This window comes from Petaurus breviceps, unplaced genomic scaffold (assembly GCF_028583685.1).
Source record: "Petaurus breviceps papuanus isolate PSGF00001 unplaced genomic scaffold, PetGlider_PUasm1.0 91041, whole genome shotgun sequence".
Lineage (NCBI taxonomy): Eukaryota > Metazoa > Chordata > Mammalia > Diprotodontia > Petauridae > Petaurus > Petaurus breviceps.
This window is the reverse complement of record NW_027187400.1, coordinates 12,242,417-12,253,743: the sequence shown is the minus strand read 5'-3', so window position 1 is coordinate 12,253,743 and position 11,327 is coordinate 12,242,417. Positions and strand designations below refer to the sequence as shown.

Below are 11,327 nucleotides of genomic sequence, written 5' to 3'. Positions count from 1 at the left end.
AGACTGTCAGGGTTGGGAGGGTCTTAGAACACAGACTGTCAGGGTTGGGAGGGTCTTAGAACACAAACTGTCAGGGATAGGAGAGCCCTTAGAACACAGGATGTCAGAGCTGGGAGGGCCTTTAGAATACAGAATGTCAGGGCTGGGAGGGCCCTTAGAACACAGACTGTCAGAGCTGGGAGGGTCTTAGAACACAGACTGTCAGGGCTGGGAGGGCCTGTGTACAAAGTCATTCATCCTGTGCTTGGTGCCTTGGTTAGCAGCCCACAGGTCCCCAGCCCAGCTGGCTGTGATGTCACGGGGAAGAAGATGAGAAAGAATGCTGAAAGGCACCCCCCCACACACTTCCTGAGGGGGAGGGGAGAGGCCACTGGGGGCTCCCATCACACAGAGAAGGTTTCTCTCTAATCCTGGGCCAAGACCATCTGTCTTTTGTACATACACCCTTCAAGGAAAAGGAAGTAGAAACATTGAGAATCTCCTGTTCAAAACATGCTACCATTCATCAGAGTGGTCAGAAGTGGAGGCAGTGTGGAGATAACTACAGTGTGAACCACTATTGATTTCACTTCCCCAGGCCTCAGTTTCCTGAATTGTCAGAACAAGAGATTGGGCTAAGCAACCTCAGAGATCCCTTCTGGTCACTCAATTAGCATTTATTAGGCACCCACTGTATACCAGTCATTGTGCTCCTGTCTAGAGTATGATCCTAGAAGTATGAGGTCTTGCCTGGGAAGGTGATCTGAGAACACAGGGCTACTCTGTTACTACCTTATTAAGGGGCACATAATGCTCTTTTAAAATTCTTGATACTGTGAAAAGTTTGTGCTTGTTGGTAACTGTTCATGAGAGGCCCAGGAGTGGTGATGCAGGGGAGAAAGATGGAGGAGGGGAGGGCAGGGGCCCTACCTTCTCAATCAGCTGCATCAGGGGCTTGGCCTTCAACTCCTCAATCTTGGACTCGTTCATGCAGGCCTGGTAATACTGCTGAGCCTTGCGCTCGGCCTCATTGGTGCTGGCGCTGGCATTTTCTGAAAAAAATAAGAGGTAGTTGAAGCTGGGATCCCCATTTAGGGAAATTTTATTCTTTTTGGACCAAAATGCCTCAGAAAAACTTGGGCTTTCAGAGCTGAAAGTCGCCTTCAAAACTTGGGCTGTTTGAGCTAGAAGAGGGTTTAGAATGTTAGCACTAAGAGGGAGTTTGACAGAATGCTAGGGCCAGGGTGGACCTCAGGACAAAGAATGCTGGGGTCAGAGTGGACCTCAGGATGAAGAACATTAGGGTAGAGTAGACCTTAGACCACAATGTCAGAACTGGGAGGTCCCTTTAAACAATGACTTTCAGACTTAGAAATGAGCTTAGAATATAGAAGGTCAGAATAGGACTAGGACTTAAGAGATCATGTGATTTGGTCTCCTGGCCAAGTCTGGCCCATGACCTGTTTTGGTTCAGCCCATGAACTAAGACTGTTTTTTGCATTTTAAAGTAAAGTCTTGTTGTATTTACTAGAGTCGAATTCAATCCCTTGATTTTTAGAGATGAGGAAAGTGCAGCCCAATGGAGCGAAATGACCTCCCAAGGTCACAGGTGATTAAGGGGCAAAGCCAGGCCCTGAAGATGCAGGTGTCCTCACTTGTGATTCATCATTTTTAGTTCTTGTCCCTGAACATTCATTACTCCTCCTTGGTAACCTGGCTAGGCCACTACCTCATTTTACTGTATTTTGTCAATTAAATTTTCAAAGATGTGGAATGCTCTGAAAAGGGCAGACCCCTTGCTAATCCATAACAACATCCTTTACCTCTCCCTCGGTTGGAAAAGTTTATTCCCTATAAGTGAGGCCCCTCCCCCCAAACTGGAGCTGAATCAAGCCTTTTGTAGGTGCTGCCATAATTTCTTCTGAACTTTGGACTTCCTCTGTCAAAGGAGGGAAATGGCTGAACAGTGGATAGAACACGGCCTGGGGTCAGGAAGACCCTGGTTCAAATCTGGCCTCAGACATTTACTAGCTGGACAACTCAATCTCTGATTGCCTCAGTTTCCTCAACTGTAAAACCAGGATAATAATAGCACCTACCTCACCTATTGTGAGGACTGAGATAATATTTATAAAAGCATGGCACAGTGCCTGATGCATGGTAGCCCCCCAAACTTGAGGCCTGGGAAGCTTTAGGCATGGGAGGCCTTTAGCTTTCCATTCTACACAAACATTCTCCCATTTGGATGGGAGAAGAGGGAAGGGAGGGAGAAGGGACTGGGGAACATGTGCATCTGTTCTGATTTTCAGATCACAGCTCATCTTTTTTTCTACTTAAGGCTGTATGTAGCTCATATAAACTACTCCAAGCCTCATTCATTATTAATTAATTTCCCCTTCAGGTGCACAGGCTATTTAAAGACTTGTCTTCCATTTCCCTTTTTCTTCTTCATAAACTGCATCTCATTTCATTCCTTGCTCTATGTTTTTGGTTACCCTTAAATATCTATGTGATTTCTTTATGGGCCACTGCCCTGTTTTACTGTCTTTTTTTAGTTAAATTTTCGGAGACATGGAATGCTCTGATAAGGGCAGACTTCCTGATAGCATCTGTTGTCCTAGGATCAGAGTCATACAGTCAATGTTTAAGCCGTAAGGAACCTTAGAACACAGAATGTTAAAACATCTACTGCCAGGCTTGTAAGAATCTGCAGAACACTGAGTATCCAAGCAAGAAGGGAACTTAAGGCCTAGAATTTCAGAACACAGAAAGAACTAGAAGGGAGATTAGACCATGGATTGTTGGTCTTGAATGGGCATGAAATGTCTGGGCTTGGAGGGAATGTAGAACACAGAGTTTTAGAACATGGAATGTCAGAATAGGAGGGGTCTTAGAACACAGTGTTGGAGCTAGTAGGGAATTTAGAATATAGGATGTCAGAGCTTGAAAGGAACTTAGAATACACAACGTTAGAACGTAGACTGTCAATGCTAGAAAGGTTCTTTTTTTAAAGTTCTTCCTAGCTCTTACATCCTGTGTTCTAAGGGTCCTCCCAGCTCTGACATCCTGTGTTTTAGGGGCCCTTTCCAGCTCTGACATTCTGAGTTCTAAGGTCTTAACCATCTATGATAGTCTGTGTTCTAAGGTCCCTCCCAGTTCCAGCATGCTGTAGTGAACACAGCAGCTCAATAATCCATATTTAATTTGTATTAAATAAGGCTATGTGGTATGTCAACTTCTATTACCTTGATGTTGACTTTATTTAATCATCTGAAATTGCATTTGTAAATAATAAATTTCACACTGTGGCACTGAGATATGCTTTTCTACCATAACTGACCATGAAGAATAGTTAAGAATGGAGGTGGTATAGTATGGTAGAAATAATAACAATTTACAATTCTAAATTGATTTAAGGTTGACAGAATGCTTTAAAAGCATTAGTCTGGAGAGAGAACAGGAAGCCTTCTAGGAAAGGCAGTGGTTTTTCTGTGCTATAATATAAGATGAGGAAAAGAGAAAGATAAAATAGACATGAGAGAGGATGGAAAAGGAGTGGAAGAAGAGGGAGAGGGAATGAGAAAGGAGAAGGAGAGAGAGGGAGGGAAAGAGAGAGAGAGAAAGGGAGGGAAGGACAGGAAGAGGGAGAAGAAGAAGGGGGAGAAGGAGGAGGAGGAGGAGAAGAAGGAGAAGGAAGAGGAGGGAGGAAAGGGAGAGGAAGAAAGGTCAGAAAAGAGGAGAGAGGTAAAAGAAGAGAAAGAAGAAGGTAAAGAAGATGAAGAGGAGGGTAGGTATAAAGTAAGGGAAAGAGGAGAGGAAGACAGGGGATATAGGTGGGGAAAAACAGAGGGAGAGGATAAACAAGGGGAAAGAAGATACAAAATGGAGGAGGGGGACACAGCAGAGGGGAGGAGAATAAGAAGACAGGGGAAGAGGACAGGGATAGGGAATGAGAAACCAGGGATGGGCAGGGAGAGGGGGAGGTAGAAAGGGAAGAGGGAGAAGGATGGGGAGGAGAAAGGTAGAGGGTTAGGAGTAGAAAAGAGAGGGAGAGAATCAACTAAGAAGAGGGGAGGCAAGAACAAGGGAGGACGGGGGTACGAAATGAGCAGGGAAGCTGCAGTGGGATGAAGAAGGGCAGAGGGATGGGGAGGGGCAGGCACTGGGGGACTTCCCAGGGCTCCACGCCAGAGAGAACATCTCATCTCAGAGCAGTCTGGCTTTCCAACACAACACTCTTGTTTTCGTGAGAAAGCCGCTGGGAGACGGGAGGGGGAGGAGAAGAGGTGTCAGAGGCGAGTCACACAGAGAAACCTGCGTTTCTATGGGAACCCCTCCTCAGCATCAGCCCAGAATCTGCTCCTCCCTCCCTCCTGCCAAGAGAGGAGAGCTGAAGGACCAACCCAGAGGCTGGGCTCAAATACCAGGGCCCCCAAGAAACAGTAGCTTCCCCAGCTCAAACATTTGGCCCCAGTTTAGACCTTGAAATGCCAAGGCTGTGGTGGGGGATAAGGGGAGGGGTTGGAGTCTAGGCCAGAAAAACCCTGAGCCAGGTTGGGCCCGCCCTCACCCTCCCTCACAGTAGCCAGAGGAAGGTCACTAGAGATAAGGGATCCAAACAAAGGCTACAGAAAGAATGGTGAGCCTGGTTCCCAGGCTGGGGCTCCCGAAGTTCCAGTAAATTACCAGGCTTGGGAGACTGACCCCCCTCCCCTAACTCCCTCTCCGCCCCACAACCGGCTAGTCCAAAATGTATCCAACCCAACAAAAAGCCTAGTGCATCAGGAGGCCCCAGGGAAGAGAGGCAGATCTGGGTTTGACTGTGGAGGGCCACCGCCACTTAGGGGCAGGGGGACCAAGCACTGGGAAATCATGGCACTGTCTCAGCCTCAGCCTACTCATCTGCTGAATGGGGATAAAGGCAGTACTTATCACCCCAGAGCTGATACAAGGTTCAAACTGGAGAACCAGTATAAAGCACAGCACTCTGTGCCAGCTCTCATCCTGAGGAGCAACCTGGCCTCCTAGTCAGGATGGCCTGGGCTCAAGGTAGTGAGGAGGAAAGTGAAGCAGGCTTGGAGCCGGGAGTCTAACCATCTCACCTCATCCTTCCTATGCTAATGAAACCACAGGTCTGGACCAAAAGTTTTTAAAAATATGACTATTACTATTAAGTTTTCCTAGGGGGGGCCCTGGAACACAGAAAGTCAGAAAGAGGAGGGGCCTTAGAAAATAGAAAGTCAGAAAGAGGAGGGGCCTTAGAACACAAAAGTCAGAAAGAGGAGGGGCCTTAAAGATTATCTCATCACAGGATTATAGATTTAGAGCTGAGATGAACTTTAGAGTTTTCATGTCCAACCCTTATTTCAGAGAAGAGAAAGATGGGTCCCAAAGTAGTTAAATGATTTGTCCAAAGTCATATAGCTACCTGAGGAAGGATTCAAACTCAGTACTTCCTGACTCAAAGTCCAAGAGTCTATCCACCACACCAAGTTGCCTCTCCTCCAACCCCTTCATTTTACAGATGAGGAAACTGAGACCCGGGAAAGGGAGGTTACTTGTCTAACATAACACAATTAGGAAATAGCAGAAGCTTCAATTCCAGAGTCTCTTTCCCTTCTCCTACTGGTGATAGTGTCAGGGTTTTCCAAATCTGTTTTCATCCATGCCATGGGCTGATTTTACTTGGAAGGGGACAATATTAGCAAAAACCAACTCATACTCAAATGGCACTTATTTCCTTATCTGTAAATTGGGGATTATCATTCTTCCATGAACTATCATTGAAGTACCTATCTTACAACAACCATGTGACAGTTTATGTTTGAGAGATCATACCTATTTTATGTATTAGAAAGTTAAGACTGCACGGTCGGGGGTGGGAGGGAACTGCCTTGTTAGTAAGGATCAGGGTGAGGAAAACTCAGGTTTTCTGACTCTATTCCATCTGCAGCTGCATTTTTTCTCCCTTAAAATTCCACCTTTCTCACCCGAATACAGAGACCACATGGACAGGCCATCCTGGCCACTCTACTTTGGCCCCAGCTTCAAAGTGGAATAAATCACATTCAAATATATTTTTTGCTTTTTTGGCATGAGAGACACCCATGAGAAGGCCCTTGGGATAGCCTCCCAATGGATGATAGATTCCAATGGAGGCAGAGGTTAAGAGAAAAACAGCAAACTCCCACTTTTAAAGTGCTTCACAGTTTACAAGAGCATTCGGGAATCAGAGGATCATGGAAGTGACCTCAGAGGCCAATGAGTTCAACCCCTTCATTTGACAACTAAGGAAACTGAGGCACAGGTTCAGTAACTTGCCCCAGGTTCACACAGTTAGTAAATGTCTGAGGTAGGATTTGAACTCAGGTCTTCCCTAGCCTAAGCCCAGTACTCCATGACCTAGCTGGCAAGCAAAAGAGAAACACTCCCACTCTGGCTTTAAACCGAGATTGTTGCAGCAGCCAACACACAGTACTAGTCATCATATAAGGAGGCTATATATTTGTCACTTTTACCTCACCATGACCTTGTACACTAGACAGGGTATAGACTTTAATTTAATGAATTATTTAATAAGATTCTTTATTTAACAGATGACTGAGAATCCGTTATGGTAAAGTGGCTTTCCTTCAGGCACACAGCAGTTACGGGCGGCCCAGGAACTGAATGGAGATTCCCAGACTCCCAAGTCCAGGGCTCTTATACTCAGGAAGAGCCAAAGCTTCCTGGGAGGAAACTGCTTCAGGAAGGAGCTTTTCTGCCAACTCTGGGCTGTCGTGTAGCTAACTACCTGGCCAGCAACCCTGGCCTGATTGCTGTGACAAAAAGCAGCTGCCCTCACAGCTGCCTGCAAACAGCTCTTCGGGAAGCTCAGAAAGCTCCTTAACCAGGAAGCAGAGGGCACAACTTTAGCCAGAACACTGTTTTGCTGCCCAGGGGGGATTTCCTCAGGGGACTGGTCTATGGCAGGGAGAACCTGCTCCCAAGTTCTCACCCAGGGGCCAGGCTCCTAATGGGGGAGTTCAAACAAGTGCGGATGGTCTTTGTCCAAAGGGACGTACGTGTGTGTGTGTGTGTGTGTGTGTGTATGCGTGTGCACCTGCATGTTTCTGACCAAACAAGGCTCATGGACTGTATTCCAAAGCCTAATGGAAGTGGGAAGGCAGAAAGAATACCAGACTTGTGAGTCAGAAATCCTACGTATTAGTCCTGGCTCTGCCACCATCGCTCTGGGACCTTTGCTAAGTCACTTTCTTTTTCTATACTCTAGCTTCCTCAACTAGATGATCCACAAGGCTCCTTTGAGCTCCGACATTCTCTGTTCAGATGTTTCCTGCTCTGATATTCTATATTCTAGGGTCCTTCCGAGATCTGACAGTCTGTGTTCTAAGGGCCCTCCCAGCTCTGACAGTCTGTGTTCTAAGGGCCCTCCCAGCTCTGACATCCTGTGTTCTAAGGGCCCTCTCATCCCTGACATCCTGTGTCCTAAGGGCCCTCTCAGCTCTGACATCCTGTGTTCTATGCGCCCTTCCAGTTCTGATAGTCTATTTTCTTAGGTTTCCTTCTACCTCTAACATTTTATGTTCCTTCTAATACTATATATTTTACAGTCCTCTAAATTCTATGTTCTAATATCCTAAGTTCTTTCCACTCTGGCATCTTATATTCTAAGGTTCCTTTCAGCTCTGGTATCCTATGCTCTAGGCTTCTATTCAACTCTGGCACCTTATGTTCTAGGTTTCTTTTCATCTCTGACATTCTATGTTCTAAGGTTCCTTCCTGCTTGGACAGTCTAAGATCCCTTCTAACTCTGATATTTTATGTTGTGACATCCTATGGTCTAAGACTCTTACCTGATGTGATGTTTTCTCTTCTGGCTTTCTATATCCTAAGGTCCCTGCTGCTCTGACATTCTGGGTACTAAAGGCCCTTTCTGCTCTGGTCTTCTGTATTCTGACTCCCTCTAACTAAAATTCTATGAGTCTTAATGGAATACTTTTCCTTTCCAGTAAGTTTATGATCCAGGGAGAAATATTTTGCTTTTTTTCCCTAATGTAATTTTTAAAAAACAAAATCTCTCACCATGACCTTTCAAAGGGAATAAAATAGCCCCTGGAGGACAGTGAAGGTCCCAGGTCAGGAGTTGCCACTGTAAGCCTGTCCTGAATGGGTCTTTATTAATTCCACTCAGTGTCAGCCCGTGTGGCCAGGCGCAAGTGCCAAGAAGGGCATCACTGGACCTTTGTTTGTGCCCTACATCTCACACCAGGGCAGTCTGGAATGTTTGCTTTCAATATGACAGACACGGTTCACATACCCAGAGAACTAAGTTCTTTCTAAGTGGCCCCAGGTATTTCAAACTTACCTATATCTTCTCCCTTCATTCTCTCCCCAACCATCCCTTATAGCAAAAGCATATATTTTTAATAGAAGAGAAAAAAAATCCAAAAAAAAAAACAATGAATATATTGACAGCAGCTGACTTGATACACAAAGTTTCATAGCCGGTTTTATTTATTTCATGGTTAATAAAGGGCAAGGTGCCCTTGAGAATGGTGCTTCGGGATCCAGACATTTCTACAATATTGTTAGCACCCCAAGCAAGGTGGAGTGAAATAAGATTTGGGGTCATAGTGCCTTGCTTTTGAATCCTGGCTTTCTCTTTCTGACTTGTGACATCTTGGGCAAGTCAATTCCTCATTTTGGCCTCAGTTTCCTCTGCTGCAAAATGAGAGGACTGGAGATCATTTTGAAGGTTCCTTCTAATTCTAAAGCCTAGAATTCATCCTTACCAAAACACACAGGAGGAAGGGGTGCCAGGCTGTGTGAGCCTACATCCAGGCTTCATTCTAGCAAAGGTCCACATGGTTTCTCTCTTTAGGGGAAGGAAGATTGCCTTTCACCCATCCTGCTCACCCCCTGGGTGATCCAAGCTCTTCTTACACTAATGGAACACCCAGGTCAGATGTCCCCAAGGAACTGTGGGCATATTATCAAGTATGGTTTAAAGAACGTAGCAGGGGGGGCAGCTAGGTGGCGTAGTAAGAGCACCGGCCCCAGAGTCGGGAGGTTCTGGCCTCAGATACTTAACACCCACACAAAAAAACTGTCCATGTAACCTTGGGCAAGTTACTTAACCCCAAATGCTTTAAAAAAAAAAAGAAAGAAAAACCATAGCAGTGGCTACAGTGGGGAAGAAGTGGGAGGGATGGTGGCTCCCTTGTGTGGTATGCAGATGTGACTGGTGCAATTGATGGTAACCGCAAAACTAATCTGTCCATCTCTTCACAGCTTAGTTCTCTTGCTTCCTCACCACTCAGCCAAACCTAAGCTGGGAGTGTGGCTCAGGGAACAGAGATAAAAAACCATTCCACTGGCCAATGGATGTGAACTTGGACTCAAGCATTAGAGACTTTAGCCCAAGGGGTCTTAACTTTCGTTATGTCCTGGACCCATCTGGGCACAGATGAAGCCTATGGACCCCTTCAGAAAAATGTTTTTAAATTAAATTGCACAAGAAAACAATTATATTGAAAGCCAGTCCTTGCCCTCAAGGAGTTTATAATCTAATGCAGGAAAACAACATGCAAGGGGAAGATAAAAATATTTTAAAAGACCAACCAAAACAACATTCATAGGTTTCAGATTAAGAATCCCTCATTTAGAGTTAGAAGAGACCACAATGTCCATCTGATGTAAATGCTTCCTCTTCAGAGAGGAGGAAACTGAGAGCCAGAAGGAGGAAGTGGCTTGTCTGGGTCACACAGTACTCAGTCATTCATTAAGTGATCCCTATGTGCAAGTTGTACTGAGAAAGGGAACACAGGACTGGGTTTATAGCTTGGTCCTGACTCTAGCTATGAGACTCTAGGGCCAAGGGCCAGGCCCCCAGTCTCCCTGAGCTTCAGTTTCCTCCTTCATGGGGACCCAGTTCTGTGAGTATGGAGGTATGAGATGGAGAACAGACTCAGACACAGCCAGCTGCAAAGACAGGCGGGAGCCGGACTGTGGTGGGCCCTAAATGCCAGGCTGAGAAATCTGTATTTTATCCAGAGAAATGGAGCCACAAAAGTTTTCTGAGTAGCAGACCCACCAAACCATGCCCATCCCTTAGGACCACCCCCTGGGCACAGGCCCAGTCTATTCACCAGCCTCTCCTCTCTGCCCCTAGGCCCCCACCTCGACGGCAGAGAAGTCAAAGTCCTGAATTTGGAGCTGGAAGGGACCTTGGAGAACACCTAGGCCAACCCCCTGATTTTACCGATGAGAAAACCTGAGGCCCAGGAGAAGCTAAATGTCTACTAAAGGTCAGATAGGTACTTAAGTTGTAAAGGCAGAACTTGAACCCTGACCCTCTGACTCTTCATCTAGTGATCTTTCTATGATACCAAACTGATCAGAGGCAGCTATGTGACATGGTGGATAAAGTGATGGACTTTGGAGGACGACTTGAATTCAGATCTTGCCTTAGACCCTGGTCAAGTCACTTAACCTGTGTCTTCCTTGGTTTCTTCAACTATAAAATGGGAATAATAGTAATAGCACCTACTACCCAGGGCTGTTGTGAGGATGGAATGAGACAATATTTGTAAGATGCCAGCACAGTGGCAAGCAGTTTACTTCCTTCCTTCTTCATTCCTCATTGTTGATCCCAGATCCAGTTCCCTTCCCATGAACTAACAGCCCTGGTTTGGGTTTCTCCCATTCCATCTCACTGCTGAGCTGGCCATCTGTGGGCTGATGGCCTATTGCATTAACTCCTTTGGATCCCAGAACACTCAGGTATGCGGAAGCTGGGACCTGCCACATGTGCTGCTCAAGGGCCTCTTCAGGTATATGTGAGAGGAGGGACAGAGAAAGGATTCGCCAAAAGAAGTGTCAAAGGGGAAAGGACAGGTGAGCCTCAGTCTTGGGTGAAAAGCCTGAGGACGGAGGTAGTATAGGGAAATCAGGTGGGGTGGCAGGGGCAGGGGGGGGATGATGGTAGTGGAAGCATCGAATTGAGGACCTTGGTCTTTTAATGTAAATTAGAGTTTATGTGTATAAGTGTGTGTGAGGAATAGGGGGGAGAGAAGGAGAGATGGAAGGGAGACAGCAAGAGAGAGAATGAGAGAGAGAAGAGAAAGAGAGAAGAGGAGAGAGAGAGGAAGAGAAGAAGAAATAAAGAGAGAAAGAGAGAAGAATAGAGGGAGAAAGAAGGAGGGAGAGAAGAAAGGGAGAATGAAAGATGGAGAGAAGGAGAAAGAGAAGAAGAGAGAGGGACAGAGATAAAAAGGGAGAGGGGGAGGGGGAGAGAGGGAGAGGGAGAGAGAGAGAGAGAGAGAGAGAGAGAGAGAGAGAGAGAG

General features: G+C 46.1%; 1 protein-coding gene across 5 annotated transcripts in view; it reads right to left on the bottom strand.

Moving 5' to 3' along the window:
- Positions 1 to 11,327, bottom strand: part of ECE1 (endothelin converting enzyme 1) — a 191,373-nt gene that overhangs the window by 62,280 nt on the left and 117,766 nt on the right. For all 5 annotated transcript variants that reach the window (XM_069079292.1, XM_069079290.1, XM_069079294.1 and 2 more), the window contains one exon: positions 910 to 1,031. In XM_069079292.1, coding sequence (XP_068935393.1) covers positions 910 to 1,031 — 122 coding nt within the window. The remainder of the gene's footprint in view (positions 1 to 909; positions 1,032 to 11,327) is intronic.